General features: G+C 51.4%; 1 protein-coding gene across 5 annotated transcripts; it reads right to left on the reverse strand.

The window, feature by feature from the left end:
- Nucleotides 1-3,234: 3,234 nt before the first annotated feature.
- Nucleotides 3,235-16,404, reverse strand: C5AR2 (complement C5a receptor 2). 5 transcript variants are annotated; one of them, XM_081791486.1, is made up of 3 exons: nucleotides 12,581-13,591; nucleotides 11,512-12,431; nucleotides 3,235-5,876 (listed from the first exon to the last, which is right to left on the reverse strand). In XM_081791486.1, exons 2-3 carry the CDS (start codon nucleotides 11,812-11,814, stop codon nucleotides 4,848-4,850), a joined length of 1,332 nt encoding a protein of 443 aa, XP_081647612.1. In that variant the 5' UTR covers nucleotides 11,815-12,431; nucleotides 12,581-13,591; the 3' UTR covers nucleotides 3,235-4,847. The 5 variants fall into 5 exon arrangements, with proteins under 5 accessions (XP_081647612.1, XP_060507571.2, XP_060507568.3 ...); XM_060651588.3 differs by having other exon boundaries at nucleotides 11,512-11,932; nucleotides 12,492-13,591; XM_060651585.3 differs by lacking the exons at nucleotides 11,512-12,431; nucleotides 12,581-13,591 and adding an exon at nucleotides 15,206-16,404.
- Nucleotides 16,405-16,860: the final 456 nt, after the last annotated feature.

Consider the following 16,860-nt stretch of genomic DNA (forward strand, 5'->3'; position numbering starts at 1 on the left):
TATGAAACCGCTCCCGTGATTTAGTCGCTACGATTCATAATTATTAATGCATGATTCTGTTAACGCAAAATTCACCCTAGCAATTCACTAATAAATAATTCAGCTCCACTCCCCAGCCTCTTGAAGGCAGGGGCCGTTCCAGCCGTGGAGGTCCCATGTTCTCCAGCGTCCACCACAAGGATCAGAGAGTCGGTAAATGTTTGTTGACTAGTCCTAGGTGCCCCAGTCATTGCGGGTCTGAGCCTCAGTTTCCCTATTTATAACATGAGGATAATAATATCTCCTTTTCAAGACCGTTGGGGAAAGTAAGCGAAAGTGTATACATAAGGTAATACATTGGGTTTTTTTCCTACTGTACATAGTAGGCATTCAATAAATGTTAGAGCTTTCATTTTTTTTTTTTTTTAATTTTTTTTAACGTTTATTTATTTTTGAGACAGAGAGAGACAGAGCATGAGCGGGGGAGGGTCAGAGAGAGAGGGAGACACAGAATCGGAAGCAGGCTCCAGGCTCTGAGCTGTCAGCACAGAGCCCGATGCGGGGCTCGAACTCACGGACCGTGAGATCATGACCTGAGCTGAAGTCGGACGCTTAACCGACCAAGCCACCCAGGCGCCCCTAGAGCTTTCATTTTTATTGTATTCTCCTGCCATTCCCCTTTTTCCTTAAGATGATATTGCCATTGAGAAGCTACGGCCTTCAGTTCTAGACCCAGTTCTAGGCACTGAGCATACAGCAGCGAACGAGACAGATAAAGTCCCTCCTCCCCCGGAACTCTGGTTTTAGTAGGGGAAACAGACACATAAGTAAAAAGAATTGCCGACAGGTACTGTCACGCTCTTTGGAGAAAAACAAAGCAGAAAAGGAGCAAGGAGTGCTCTCATTTTAAGTAGCATGATCAAAGAGGACAGCTCCAAGGAAGTAGCATTTGAGCAGAGAGTCGAAATACGTGAGGCAGCAAGCCACGGAGCCCCCTGGAGGTAAAGGAAATAGAAACCTCAGAGACTTCCATGGCAACGAAAAGGGTGGTTCCAAGGTCAGCAAGCAGGCCTGTGTGGAGGGGGAAATAGCAGGGAATGAGGTGAGGAAAGAAGGCAGATAGATCAGATACACTACGGTGAGGATTTTGGCTTCTCATCTGAGTGAGATGGGAGCCATGGGAGGAGTTTGAGCAGAGGAGGGACCTGAGGCATGATCTGACTTAGATTTTAATTGAATCCTCTGGCTCAGTGTGTGAGAAACAGACTACAGGGTACCCAGATGAGGAAAGAGGACCGGGCAGGCCACTGATACAATCAAGGGAGAGATTGTGGACCAGGATGATGGCAGAGAAGATGGCAAGAAGTAATCGCATTCTGTGGATATCTTAAAGTAGAACAAGGCGTCAAGGATGACTCCAACGTTTTTGGCTTGAGTGCCTGCAAATATGGAGTTGCCATCAACTGAGATCAGGAAAATAGGAGCAGAGGGCTCAGAGAGAAAACCCCAGAGTTTCACTGTAAGTGAATTAGTCAGTTACGGGTTGGACACCAAGGTGGTACGTCAAGAGGGAAGTTGGATGTCATTACAAATACAAACCTTCCGAAAACAATGTGAACACAGAGAGGCCCATTCATCTGTCATTATCAAAAGAAGGGGAAGAAACTGACTAAGCACTTCTTGAAATTTGCAAAAGAGAACAATTTATTTTTAAAGAAAAATGGGAGGGAGTAAAAATACAAAGTCAAGATGTAAGTCACAAACTACCAACGTTAGGAATGAGTAGAAAACTTGAAACAGTTCTGTTAGGATCCGGCTCATCAGAAACAAGGAAATCAACACGTTCCAAGAACAAACAAAATTAAGAACAGAAAAGGGGAAGTTACAACAAACAAAAAGCGATATTACTTTTAACGACCCGGTTTCACAGAAATACCTTTGAAGGCTTACATGAAGTTTATTCTTCTTTCAAAAAAAAGTAAGGCTGATGCAGTAATAAATGACAATAAATTTCAAAAGCCACAAAAGTCTTTTGATAAACATACCAAAGAAAAGCTCTCCTAAATGGCACCTGGTCCCAGTGGACTGACAGCAGGGTTTCCCCTGACTTTTCATGACGCTCTATAAATTGTCTCAGGACATAATTCATTCTACGAGGGAATATTGGTCTTAATAACTCATGCATGTCAATTCTGAATGAAACGCCAGGAATAAAATATGTATTGTTGAGGACCTACTATGTATCCCTGTAGCAGACAGAGAAAAAAGATAGCAAGAAAGAGAACCTCATCGCATTGAGGAGCTCACGGTCTAGTTGGAAAACACGGTGTAGACAAAGATTGTTTTGATGTTTCTAAGACCTGGGATGGGGGGAGGAGAGACAGGAATAAAAATAGCGCACTGGTTGCCCGTGGGGAGTTGACGGTTTACCTGAGAACTTGTGTTCTAGAAACTCAAGTCAGAGAGGAGAACACTACGCCCTCCTTTGGAAGGGAATGGATCAGAGAGGGTTCCCCAGAGAGAGTGTCATTGGAAGGAAAATTTCTGAGCATGGGCACTGGAGTCAAGGGAACGTGGGGTCAAATCTCAGCTCTGTAATTTCCTTGCCGTGTGACGTTGGGCAAACGACCTCCGCTCCCTGAGCCTCATCTTATAAAATGAAGCATCTCTCGTTCCTTCCCTGTGTTGTTGATGGAATTACCCTACTCAGTCGGTTGGGCGTCCGACTTCAGCTCAGGTCACGATCTCGCGGTCCGTGAGTTCGAGCCCCGCGTCGGGCTCTGGGCTGTTGGCTCAGAGCCTGGAGCCTGCTTCCGATTCTGTGTCTCCCTCTCTCTCTGCCCCTCCCCCGTTCATGCTCTGTCTCTCTCCGTCTCAAAAATAAATAAAACGTTAAAAAAAATAAATAAATAAAAATAAAAAAATAAAAAAATAAAAGATGTGAGCAGGTGAGATTCTCCAGGGGCCCTTCCCAATAGAACTTTCTGCAGTGGTGGAAAGGTTCTATATCTGCACGACCCGATATGGTAGCCACCAGCGACACGTGGCTATCTATCGAAGCTGGTGCAACTGATAAACTAAATGTTGCATTTGAATTCATTTGAATTTGAGTAAGATTGGGCAGCACAGATCCAAAGGGCATTCTGGGCAACGGCACCAGCTTGGGGAAACGGCCCAGAAGCAGGAACTAATCCAGCTCAGAGGATCCGTGTGAGTTTCCTGGGGCTGCCAATTAAGAAGTAACCACAAATGTAGTGACTTAAAACAATGCAAATTTATTCTGTAAGTTTTGGGGGTCGGAAGTCTCAAAGCAAGGTGTCGGTAAGCCCCTTCTGGGGCCGCATTCTGTCTCCAGTCGCTGACATCTGCTTCTGTTGTTACATCTGCTACTGACTCTGACTGATAAGGACCCTTGTGATTCCCTTGGGCCCATGCAGATCATCTAAGATACTCTCCCCACCCCCAAGATCCTTAATCACATCTGCAAAGTTCCCTTTGCCACGGTAGGTCACATAGTCACAGGCTCAGGGGATTAGGATGTGGACCTCATTAGGGGCCATTATTCTGCCTGCTACAAGAATATACTAGAATATAAACGTGTCCAGTAGTGGAGAGAAGCCTCAAATACCAAGCTAAGGAGCTAGGACGTAGGCTTTCCTTCAAAATACACTCGTAATCTGTCACCTTCTCACTACCTCTGCTCTTACCCTGACTCGAGTCACCATCACTTTTTGTTCAGACTATTGCAGTAGTCTCTTCGCTGTTGCAATGGCTCCTCGTGTCCCTTCCCCCCACCCCCATAGACTCGTCTCCACCAGCAACTAGAAGGACCCTATTAAAATCTAAGTCAGATCAAGACCTCTTTCTGCTCAGAAAAGGGTCGCCTGATGTAGATTAGAAAAAAAAAAAAAATTACAGGGATGCCTGGGTGGCCCAGTCGGTCGAGGATCTGGCTCTTGGTTTCGGCTCAGGTCATGATCTCATGGCTTGTGAGTTCGAGCCCCATGTCGGGCTCTGTGCTGACAGCTCAGAGCTTGGAGCCTGCTTTGGATTCTGCGTCCCTCTCTTGCTCTGCCCCTCCTTCACTCATTCTCTCTCTCTCTCTCTCTCTCTCTTTCTCTCTCAAGAATAAATAAAATATTAAAATAAAAAAAATGTTTAAACCTTTTCCTTGCTATTTACCTGAAACTCAAATTTACTGGGTCTTGTGTATTTTAACTGATAAGAGTAGCTCAGAACACTCCCATGGATCTCCAGACACTTGCTATGGCCTGAGAGGCTTTCGAATCTGGCCCCCCACTATCTATCTCCCTTTCTCACCCCACTTTCCCTCTTGCTCCCTCCACACTGGCCTTTTCACTCTTCCTGGAATATGCCAAGCACATTGTGCCTCAGGGCCTTTGTACTTGCTGAGCCCCGTGTTTAACATACTTTAAGCATGACCTCTCCCTCCCTTCCTCGGGTCTTGGCTAAAATATCACCTTACCCGATGAGCCTTGCCTGACTGATCGATATCCCTGCCTCACTCAGCCCTTTTCATCCCGTTTAGATTTCTTAACACTTATCACCACTTGATGTATTCCATATTCACTTTTCCTTTGCTTTCTGTCAGTCTTCGTCCACGAGAATATTGTCTGTCTTCGTCCACTAGAATGCCAGCTCCGCGAGGGCAGGGGTTTGTGTCTGTTTTGGTCACTGCCACTTCCTCGGTGCCTATAATAGGGCCTTACACATAGCAGGTGCATAACGAGTGGATGTTGAACGGATAGAGAAATCAGTGATGATATCATTGAGCCCCTGGATCCAGCCGTGCCTGAAGCCAGCTTTGCGAAATCAGACAGAAGAACACAAACCAGTCTCCTTCTAGCCTACACCTCCATCTCCGACACGAGGTCGTGGCTGGTGGATTTCTTGCTGCCCACACTTTCATCCTTGCTCTGTGACTCCTTCAGGGCCCAGTGACACGCGGCCGGCAGTGACCTGTGCAGTTGCGTCCTCCCGAAATACAGGAAGAGCATGGGGTTGAGGCAGCTGTGAGCCAGAGCCAGGCTGCTGACCAGGGGTTCCGCCCGCAGGGCCCGGGCCAGGAGCGCGGAGTGCGGGGCGGCCACGGTGAGCACCAGCCCCAGCACGTGGTAGGGGGCCCAGCACACAAAGAAGCCCACCACCACAGCCGTGCCCAGTGGCCAGCGGCGTCGGGCCGCGCGGCACAGAAGGGCACCGTGGCAGCCGGCCACGACCGCCAGGGGGCCCAGGAAGCCGAAGACGAAGCGGGTGGCGGTCACGGTGTTCTCGACGGCCGCGGACCCACCATACTCCACTACGCATTCCAAGCGTCGAGGGAAATACTCCTGGTGCAGCCGGCGATAGATGGCCGAAGGCACGGTGAGCAGCAGGGCCACCGTCCAGGCGACCGCGCGGGCTGCCTGCACCCTACGAGCCCGCCCGGCGGCGGCCCCCCAGCCGGGCCTGAGGGCCAGCAGGCAGAGGTCCCCGCTGAGAGCGGCCAGGAGAAGCACGCTGGCGTACATGGACAGCAGGATGGCCGAGGACAGGGCCCGACAGCCCACCGCCCCGTACGGCCAGTGGCCCCCGAGGGCGAGGGGCACCGCCAGCATGGGGAGCGACAAACAGCAGAGCAGATCCGCCACGGCCAGGTGGAGGAACCAGCTGGCACCGACCCGGTGGCGGGCCTCTTTCCTGGACACCCAGGCCACCACGGCATTGCCCGGCACGCCCAGCAGGAAGACCGCCCCGTAGAGCAGGAACGGGGCGGCGCCCAGCGGGTCGCTGGAGACACAGGCGCCGTCCATGCAGTCCACGGGGAGGTCCGGAATCCCGTCGTAATCCCCATACTCGTAGCTGACCGACGTGTTCTCCATCCAGGCCCCAGACACCTGAACCGGGGAGAAAGGCGTGGAAAGTGAGGAGGAAACCCCCCCCCCCCCCGGGTCCCCGGAATCCTAGCGGGTGGGAGCCCCATTAGCGGCTTGGAGACTAGACGCTGTGACAGCCTCCGAACCGCAGCGCGTTCCGGTCTTGCGACTAGCTGGGGAGCGACTTGGACTTCGAAGACGATGCCACGTCAGCACACCCGCCTCCCACCCCCCCTTCCCCCCCCCCCCCCCGTTGGAATCCTGGAATTCCAGAACTAGCTCCAGAGCATGCGGGAATTCTAGAATGTCCCAGTGTTACAACCCAAGCTTCTTAGCATCTGGGAATTCCGGAACGCTACAGTGTCACGACATGATCACCATCGGGGCGCCTGGGTGGCCTAGGGGGTGAAGCGACAGACTCTTGGTCTCCGCTCAGGTCGTGATCTCATGGTTCGTGAGTTCGAGCCCAGCGTGGGGCTGCTTGCCGACAGCTCGGAGCCTGGAGCCTGCTTCGGATTCTGTGTCTCCCTCTCTTTCTCTCTCTCTCCGCCCCTCCCCCGCTCGTGCTCTGCCTCTGTGTCTCAAAAATAAATAAACATTTAAAAAATATTTTTATATAAAAAAATGATCATGATAAAAAAATTTTTGGAATCCCCAAATATTATATTAGGACCCTAGCCAACTATTATTTGGAATTTCCAGAGCAGCGCTGTGTGTTCATGGAAATGTCCTCTATGGGGGCGCCTGGGGGGGCTCAGTCGGTTGAATGTCCCACATCAGCTCAGGTCATGATCTCACGGTTGGTGGGTTCGAGCCCCGCATCAGGCTCTGTGCTGATGGCTCAGAGCCTGGAGCCTGCTTCGGATTCGGTGTCACCCTCTCTCTCTCTGCCCTTCCCCCACTCATGCTCTGTCTCTCTCTGTCTCAAAAATAAATAAAAATTTTTAAAAATGTGTCTTATTTATTTTTTGAGGGAGAGAGGAAGCAGGGGAGGGGCAGAGACAGAGGGGGACAGAGGATCCGAAGCGGGCTCTGCGCTAACAGCAGTGAGCCCGACGCAGGGCTCGAACTCACGAACAGCGAGACTGTGACCTGAGCCGAAGTCAGATGCTCAACCGACTGAGCCACCCAGGCGCCCTCTACTAAGAGCAATTTTGTAAAGTCGTGATAGTGTCAGGAAAACAGGAAAAATAAAATCTCGAATTCTCCATTAGGAGATTCATTCATTCATTCATTCATTCAAGTTAGCACCTGAGTACCCTGTCTGTTCCAGGCACTGAATTCACAACGGGGTGACATTCTAGGTGGATGGAGGCAGATGAGGAAGGAATAAGTCACACAAGGAATAAAGAAGCAAAATACAGTATCTTAGAAGGTGATAAATGCGGGGCGCCTGGGTGGCGCAGTCGGTTAAGCGTCCGACTTCAGCCAGGTCACGATCTCGCGGTCCGTGAGTTCGAGCCCCGCGTCAGGCTCTGGGCTGATGGCTCGGAGCCTGGAGCCTGTTTCTGATTCTGTGTCTCCCTCTCTCTCTGCCCCTCCCCCGTTCATGCTCTGTCTCTCTCTGTCCCAAAAATAAATAAAAAAAAAAAAAAAAAAAAAAAAAAAAATGTTGAAGAAGGTGATAAATGCTATGGCAAAAAAAAAAAAAAAAAAAAAAAAAAGGGGCGCCTGGGTGGCGCAGTCGGTTAAGCCTCCGACTTCAGCCAAGTCACGATCTCGCGGTCCGTGAGTTCAAGCCCCGCATCAGGCTCTGGGCCGATGGCTCGGAGCCTGGAGCCTGTTTCCGATTCTGTGTCTCCCTCTCTCTCTGCCCCTCCCCCGTTCATGCTCTGTCTCTCTCTGTCCCAAAAATAAATAAAAAAACGTTGAAAAAAAAAATTAAAAAAAAAAAAAAATCACACAGGGAATTTTAAATAAGTGGTCAAAGACGGCCTCTCTGAGAAGGTGACATTTGAACAAAGCCATAAAGGAGGTGAGAGGGATGAGCCGTGTGGGGATCTGAGAGAAGAGAGTTCCAGGCAGAGGGAACAGCCAGTGCAAAGGTCCTGAGGTGAGAACATGGCCGGTCACGTTCAAGGAACAGTGAATCATTCGATCCCTATAACAACCCTCTGATTCTAACACTGCTATTGCACCCATTCTGCAGACGAGAAAACAGGCACAGAGAAATAACCTCCCTACGACCATCCAGCTAAGCAAGTTACAGAGCCGAGTTTTGAACTGGGTTGGCCCCACCCCGGACCTCCGGGCCCTGGAATATATTCACCCCGAAATCTTAGATTCAGAAGGCAGGACAGCCCGTGGCCCGGAGCAGACCCGGGCTCTGTAACTGAGTTTCAGTTGGCTCTCTCTCGGTTTCCTCATCTGAGAAATGAGTCACGGAGGTGGACCTACCTCATCGGTTTGGGGCGGAGGGGAAGGAGGCCTTGAGGAGTTGGTGTGTGTAAATCACGTGGCATAGACCAAGGGCTCAGGTAGACCGTAGACGATCCCCCACAATGTCAGAGTGACCTGACCCTGTGGCTGTCTGCTGACTCTTCATGGGCTGGCTGGCCCTACCCAGAGCCCTGTCTGGCATTGACACAAGAGGAAGAGCAGAGGGGAAGTTGGGACACCTTCTGCCCCCTCCACCCTGCCAACTAGCTGCCAACCAGCTGCTAAGAGGCCCGGCCACTGTGTGTGTGTGTGTGTGTGTGTGTGTGTGTGTATGTGTGTGTAGGCTTTAAAAATTCAGGGGCGCCTGGGTGGCTCAGTCGGTGAAGCATCCGACCTCGGCCCAGGTTAAGATCACGCTGTCCGTGGATTCGAGCCCCGCGTCGGGCTCTGGGCTGATGGCTCAGAGCCTGGAGCCTGCTTCCGATTCTGTGTCTCCCTCTCTCTCTGCCCCTCCCCTGTTCATGCTCTGTCTCTCTCTGTCTCAAAAAAAAAAAAAAAAAAAAAAAATTAAAAAAAAATTTTAAATTCAAACACTCACCAGCCGTGTGGCCTTGGGCGGGTCACTGAACCTCTCTGTTCCTCAGCTTCCCCGTCTGTGATACGAGGATAATGATATTCCTCCCTTAGAGGTGTCGCGAGCATTCAGTAAGTGAATCGGGGCGACAAGCCGAACCCAGTGCCTGGTCCACAGTGAGCACGTGACATGTGTCACCTGCTGCTACACGTACCCTCTCTCCCGCCCTAAGACCCCCGCCCTGCCCAGCTTTTACTGGTTAAAGTCTGGAAAGCATTCCGCGTGTTGGCAGCTCAACCAGTCTGTGGAATTTCCCTTTTCAGATGTCAGACAGGGATGGAACATTCCAGCACCCCCTGGGTCATCTCTTAGCCTTTTCCACGCAATGTGTTTTCGATCTGTTTCCCTATCTGCACACACATCCACCCTTTTCTTACGGTTCAGAATCGGCCCCCTGGCTGGACGGGTCATGCTCATTAACCAGCCTTAGACTAAATAAAGGACGTTGAAAAAAAAAATTTTTTTTAAGGTTATTTATTTGAGAGAGAGACAGCGTGAGCAGGGGAGGGGCAGAGAGAAAGAGAGAGAATCAAAAGCGGGCTCTGCGCTACCAGCAAAGCCGCGAGATCATGACCTGAGCTGAAACCAAGAGTCGGACGCTTCACCGACGGAGCCACCCAGGCGCCCCAATAAAGGACAGTTTTAATAATGGTCACGAGCAGCTTAATTATGTTATCACCTTTTATGCAATAAACTATATTCATATAACTATATCTACATGTAAAACATAATTACCAAAATAACTGTTATTATTACTTTATAACAATGAAGAGAGCAGGTGACATTTATTGAGCACCTACTATGTACCAGGCATAACCCTTATGACAACGCTATGAGGTACGTGCCATTGTTATGCCCCATTTCCCAAACTGTTGGCTACTTCTGGCTCCACTGTGTCCCCGGCATCTAGAAGGGCACCCGGCCCGCAGCGGGTGCTTAGGGGATGTTTGGCGAGTAAAAGAATGAAGAGGGAAACTGAGGCACCGAGAAACAAACGGGTGACTTCGGCTTCTTTCGGTTCCTTGAGATCCCAAGCACCCGTGTGAGTGCTCTTGGCACACGTGTGTCTGTAAATCAGCCTGTCGTGTTGGAACCCCTGGGGCCCGGGGGAACCGTGGAGCAGAATGGACTTGAACCCAACATGGGATACCTCACTGCCACCTCCCAGAGAAGCATACATATGCTCATCATAAGACCTTTGCCAGAAGAGTCACGTTCACAGCAGCCCATGTTGGGAAACCACCCAAATAGTCACCCACAGGGGAACGAATAAACAGAGCAGGGTATATTCCTGCGGTGGAATGTTCTACAACAATGAGAATAAACAAACCACACACGCGAAGGTGGATAGATCTCACATATACACTGCTGAGGGGAGAGATCCAGACAGACACGCGGGAGGGTTGACTGAGTAGTATCATTCTCATCAAGTTCAAAAACGAGCAGAAGAGGGGCGCCTGGGTGGCTCAGTCAGTTAAGCGTCCGACTTCGGCTCAGGTCATGATCTCGCGGTCCGTGAGTTCGAGCCCCGCGTCGGGCTCTGGGCTAATGGCTCAGAGCCTGGAGCCTGTTTCAGATTCTGTGTCTCCCTCTCTCTCTCTGACCCTCCCCCGTTCATACTCTGTCTCTCTCTGTCTCAAAAGTAAATAAACGTTAAAAAAATTTAAAAAGAAAAAAAAAACGAGAAGAATTATCTGGGGGGGGTTAGTAACTGGGGGAACGGGAGGGCACTTTGGGACCAGGGTTGTGCTATTCCTTTTTTTATTTTTAATATTTTTGTATGTTGAGGGGCATCTGGGTAGCTCAGTCGGTGAAGCGTCCGACTCTTGGTGTCGGCTCAGGTCACAATCTTGAGTTTTCGTGAGTTCGAGCCCCGTATCGGGCTCTGTGCTGACCGCGCGGAACCTGCTTGGGATACTCTGTCTCCTTCTCCCTCTGCCGCTCCCCTGCTCACGTTGTCTCTGTCTCTCTCCAAATAAATAAATAAACCTTAAAAAAAAATTTTTTTTTTAATTTTGAGAGCGCGGAGAGGCAGAGAGAGAGAGAGAGAGGGAGAGAGAGAATCTTAAGCAGGCTTCACACTCGGCGAGGAGCCCAACGCGGGGCCCGATCTCACAAATGGGGAGATCACCGCCTGAGCCGAGATCGAGAGTCTGATGCTCAACCAACTGAGCCACCCAGGCGCCCCCGGATTGTGCTATTTCTTGGCCGGGGTGCTCACTGCCTGTGCAAGCTCGGCTCGTGGAGATACGCGGAGTTTCCTGGTTCTGACGTGCCCACTTTTCTGTGTGTATGTTACACATGAAAATAAAGTCAAAGTCTTAAGAAGCGGGATGACTGAGTCGAAGGGCTAGGTCACGGGACGCGTTGCCATTTGCTGGGGTCTCCAGAAACTGCCCGAGATCCTGGAGGTTGAAGACTGACCGTTTCCTCTCCACCTGGGTGGGAGGGCTACGTGGGTCCTTTGCCCCAAGCTTTTCTGCCGGGCTGCCCAGGTAAATTCCACGGGTCTGGAATCCCAGTGGAATGGTGAGAGGGTTCCATCTCTCAAGTCCCAGGACTGAGTCCCAGCTTCTGACAATCATTCGTCTGAAAGGCCAAGCTGGTGCGACGCCTCCCTCCCGCCCTTCCCTCCATCCTTACTGTGTCTTGTAAGAGGATCCTCATCTTGACCCAATGCCACCTGAAGCACGAGCCGGGCTCACAGCCGGGACCCAGGAGGTCTGAGGTCTCTCCGGGCGTCTGGCAGCCGGGGGGGGGATTCCTGGAAGCCCGTCCCCTTGGCCGAGGGCTCCCACGGGACGCCGCTGGGCACCGCCGACTCACGGGCCCCAGCAGATCTCCACAGCCAGGAAAAACAGGAGTGGCCTTGTCCTGCGCCCCGGGGTGTGTTTGTCTTGTACTCTTCCCATGACTCACATATCCCAAAATTACTGGGCAGCACATGAAGCCAGAGACGGCTCGGGTGGGTGGAGGGCTGACCCTGTGTCACCAACCCCAGGATCAATGTCACCAGTCACCGATTCTTGGAAGCCACACCTGCGTGCGGTTTGACCTTCAAGACCTGGGGGGGCGGAAATCTGGGCTTAGACTCACTCTCCCATGGGACCCTCTGAGGTCATCCTCACCAAGCGCTCGCTGCCCTCTCCCTGCCTCCCAGCCTCCAACCGCGTGCCCAGCCCCTCTCTCTCTTCCCTCCGCAGAGCCCCAAGGGCAGATAAACACGCCTCCCGCCTTCCATGCGCTGAGGGAGACGGCTCAGGGTCACGATCCCCACAAAAAGCCCAAGGCCACCAAACACAGGGCCTGAGGCCTCAGAGCCGACAAAACGCAAACAAATCCTATGCCTCCTGTGAGCCTCAGTTTCCCATCTTTAGAATGGGAAGATGTTGACCTTCGCGGTCCTTAACCTCCCTCCCAGCACAGCCGCAGAGGCTGAGAACGTGGGCGTGAGAACCAGAAGGACTCATATTTCAGGTCCCCCGCTGAGGAGTTTGGGTGGGGGGGAGGGGAGAGTCTCCGCCTCTCTGAGCCTCAGTTTCCTCTCCTGTGCAGTGGACTTTCTGCAGCAGCAGGGAAAAAAAAAAAAAAAAAAACGGTAAAGAGATTGAAAACACACATACGAATACGACAGTGCCCGGCACGTCGGAGGTGGCTTCCCCTGTGCTAAATCCACAGCAGAAAGACTGTAACAGAAACTCTTAAAATTTACATTTTAAGAACGCAGGCTTTGGGGCGCCCCAGGGGGCTCTGTCAGTTAAGCGTCTGACTTGGGCCCAGGTCATGATCTCACGGTTCGTGGGTTCAAGCCCCGCGTCGGGCTCTGGGCTGACAGCTCGGAGCCTGGAGCCTGCTTCGGATTCTGTGTCTCCTCTCTCTATTCCTCCCCCTCTCACGCTCTGTCTCTCTCTTTCTCGAAAATAAGTAAACATGACCAAAAAAAAAAAAAAAAAAGAACGCAGGCTTAGCAAGAGGAAGTGACTCTCCGATCCCAGAGCCCCTATTCAGCAGTTTTCTGTGTTTGTACTTCTCTCTGTGTGTGCTTCAGGGGCTGAGGGGACGTATTTACAATGTTTCTTTTGTTGTTGTGTACAGAGTACAATCATGTTGTTAGAGGAAGTTGTTCTGAGTCAACAAACTGGATGGAACTCACTGCGCGACTTGGGGCGTCTCCCGGCCCCTCCCTGGGTGATCGCGTCTTGGCTGAACCTTGTCATGGCCCCAGACCTCCCCGAGGAGACAATTGTCCCCTCCGTCCCTGCCTTGCTCCGGGAGACCCCTTCATCTCCCACACCCTATGGGAACCCGTCCTGGTCCGAAAAGACCCGGGGACTGTCCGTCCTCAGTCTCATCCGGAGTTTACAGATTGGGCTAAAACTGCTCAAATCGTTAAATCTTCATAAAACTCAGCCCCTGAGTCTCGGGGTGCACGTTTCTCGGATTCTGGGAGGCCAAGGTTTTCCGGTGTCCCTGGCGCTGGGGGCCTGGGGGATGCTGTGGGTTGAGGACGGTGTCTCTACGGGCTGCAGAGGCCAGGGGCGAGGAATGAGGGGGTGGGGACCACAGATTTATAAAAAGTGAGGGGCCAATCAGGGGGTGGGATTCCTTTACAGCCATCCCACGAGATGCCAAGTCCCAGCCCCTCAACACAGGGAATCTAGAAGGAGAACACTTTAAAGTTTTTTTAATGTTTTTATTTATTTTTGACAGAGAGAGAGACAGAGCATGAGTTGGGGGGGGGGGGAGGGGGGAGACACAGAATCCGAAGCGGGCTCCAGGCTCTGAGCCATCAGCACAGAGCCCGACGCAGGGCTCGAACTCACGGACCACGAGATCATGACCTGAGCCGAAGTCGGACGCTTAACCGACCGAGCCTCCCAGGTGCCCCGAAGGAGAACACTTTAGAAGGTTCAGTTGACAGGGGCGCCTGGGTGGCTCCGTTGGTTAAGCGTCAGACTCTTGATTTCAGCTCAGGTCATGATCTCACGGTTTGTGAGTCCGAGCCCCGCGTCGAGCTCTGCCGTGGATCCTGGAGCATGGATCCTGCTTGGGATTCTCTCTCTCTCTCCCACTCTTTCTGCCTCTCTCTCTCTCAAAATAAATAAACTTAAAAAAAAAAAAAAAAGGTTAAGTTGACATAGGAAATTGCCATGTTGTGGGTGCAAATAGGTCGTATTCCGACAAATGTCTGACGAGAAAGCAGGTAAGTGGTTGCCAGGAGCTGGGGGGCAGGGAGGGGTGTCTTTTGGGGTGACGGGAATGTTCCGGAACCAGACCGTGGTGACAGCTGCACCCCACTGGGAATGTACTAAATGCCATTAATGGTGACTTTTTTCGTGACTTGTATTTTACAATTTTTTTAAATAATAAACAATAAGCCATTACACCTCCTCACCCCACAATGGGATGAAGTTTGGCAATTTCACAGGGTTCACCCGAACGTAATTTTGTAGATTCACTTATTTTCTTTAAAGATTCTATTTTTAAAATTTTTTTTTCAACGTTTTTTATTTATTTTTGGGACAGAGAGAGACAGAGCATGAACGGGGGAGGGGCAGAGAGAGAGGGAGACACAGAATCTGAAACAGGCTCCAGGCTCCGAGCCATCAGCCCAGAGCCTGACGCGGGGCTCGAACTCACGGACCGCGAGATCGTGACCTGGCTGAAGTCGGACGCTTAACCGACTGCGCCATCCAGGCGCCCCTAAAGATTCTATTTTTTAAGTAATTTCTATCCCCAACCTGGGGCTCGAACCCGCAACCCCGAGATCAAGAGTCGCACGCCCTACCGACTGAGCCGGCCAGGTGCCCCCACCCTAACAAAATTCTCGAAGCCTGAAAGGGTGAATGGCTATTTGACCCAAGGGATCTTACAGTGTTAGTCACAGACTATTTGAATCACACGATTGTAGAATGTCACCCTAGAACCCGGGCGCGTTAGACACATAGAGCTCCAGAAGTACAGAGCCTGGGTGGCTCAGTCGGGTAAGTGTCTGACTCTTGATTTCGGCTCAGGTCACGACCCCACGGTTCACCGGATCGAGCCCCGAGTTTGCTGTCAACACAGAGCCTGCTCGGAATTCTCTCTCTCCCTCTCTCTCTCCGCCCCTCCCCCGCTCACACACAAGCGCGCGCGCTCTCTCTCTCTCTGTCTCTCTCTCTCTCTCAAAACACATAAACAAACGTTTAAAAGTATAACTAACACCCAAATTAATTGTGTCTGATTCTCTCTGCTTCGCTTTGCTTGCCTCTTACCCGGCCGCCGGAAAACGGACCATCTCATGCGTGGCTTGCATTGTGCCTCCTATGAGACCGTGCTGATCCGGAACGGTACCTACCCGGGGGTTAGAGGTGTGGTGTTCGGGGAGGTCGCACGGCACAGGTGCAGGGACGAGGCTTTGCCCCGGGGGCCTGGGGGAGCCAGGTCTGAGGAATAGGTGGGTGGCTGTCGGGGTACTTGGTGGCGGTGGTAGGCAGGGGGCGGGGGACGGACACAGCCGGCTCAGCCAAACCCAATCATCCACTTTCTTTCTCCCCCACTTCCTCCTCAGAACTTGTTGAGCCAGCAGATGCCCCCAAACCCCAGATGTGGCAACGGCCGGGCCCTTCAGCCCACTTCCCTCTCCCCGGGCGGGGCGGCTCACCACCTCAGAGAAGCCACCTGGATCCCACGCGGTGACCTCCGAGTGTTTCCAGAAGACCATTGCGGGGAGCCAGCTCTTGGGACAACGTCTCCCTCCCAGATCGGAGTGAGGGAAAGACCTCGCCGTCTGCAGCCCACTCCCCACCCCCGGGGAAAGCTGGCCGTGCTCATGATCCGAGCCCAAATCCAGAGTCCGGTGCCTAATCGACCGAACCACCCAGGTGCCGAACGGGACGATCTTTTAAAAACAGGCCGGTTGGGGCGCCTGGGTGGCTCCGCGGGTTAAGCATCTGACTTTGGCTCAGGTCATGATGCCACAGTTCACGGGCTGGAGCCCCACATCGGGCTCTGTGCCGACAGCTCAGAGCCTGGAACCTGCTTCAGATTCTGTGTCTCCCCTCTGTCTGCCCCTCCGAGGCTTGCACTCTGCCTCTCGCATTGTCTCAAGGATAAATAAACATTTTTAAAAAATTAATAAAAAGAAATATGCTGGGAGCGCCTGGGTGGCTCGGTGAGTTGAGTGTCCGACTCTTGATTTGGACTCAGGTCGTGATCCCAGAGTCGTGGGATTAAGCCCCACGTGAGGCTCCACACTGAGCGTGCAACCTGCTTAAGATTCTCTCTCTCTCTCTCTCTCTCTCTCTCTCTCCACCCCTCCTCTACTCTTGCTCGTTCTGTCTCTCAAATTAAACACACAGTTACAGGAGGGAAATGGGGAAGAAAATTATAAAAGAAATATCTTGGATATATTGTTAGGCGAAATATAGTATTGGCTGAATGAATATATTTTATATATGAAATATCATTGTATATTACAATGTAATAAATATATTGATAGTATTACTATCACTATAATACATTGATGTCAATTATATACATTCATATAATGTTAATGTGTGTTATATATGTTCTACATTATGTAACATAGTTATACATTTTGATTTTATCTGATTATAAATGTAATTATTAATAGGGGCACCTGGCTGTCTCAGTCAGGATCTCAGAGTTGTGAGCTCAAGCCCCACGCTGGGTGTAGAGATTGCTTAAAAATAAAATCTTTGCTGGGGCGCCTGGGTGGCTCGGTCGGTTAAGCGTCTGACTTCGGCTCAGGTCATGATCTCACGGTCCGTGAGTTCGAGCCCCGCGTCGGGCTCTGTGCTGACAGCTCAGAGCCTGGAGCCTGTTTCAGATTCTGTGTCTCCCTCTCTCTCTGCTCCTCCCCGGTTCATGCTCTGTCTCTCTCTGTCTCAAAAAAATAAATAAACGTTAAAAAAATTAAATAAAAATTAAATAAAAAATAAATAAAATCTTTGGGGCGTCTGGGTGGCTCAGTTGGTTAGCATCGGGCTC

Source organism: Panthera onca, chromosome E2 (assembly GCF_046562875.1).
Source record: "Panthera onca isolate mPanOnc1 chromosome E2, mPanOnc1 haplotype 2, whole genome shotgun sequence".
NCBI lineage: Eukaryota > Metazoa > Chordata > Mammalia > Carnivora > Felidae > Panthera > Panthera onca.

Excerpts from the sequence above, each read along its gene's own strand:
- C5AR2 (XM_060651585.3), bottom strand. The coding sequence starts at position 15,571 with ATGGTCTTCTGGAAACACTCGGAGGTCACCGCGTGGGATCCAGGTGGC. Across the intron at positions 5,877-15,205 it reads ACCACACCTCTAACCCCCGG|GTGTCTGGGGCCTGGATGGA; the intron begins GTAGGTACCGTT and ends TCCCCGGTTCAG.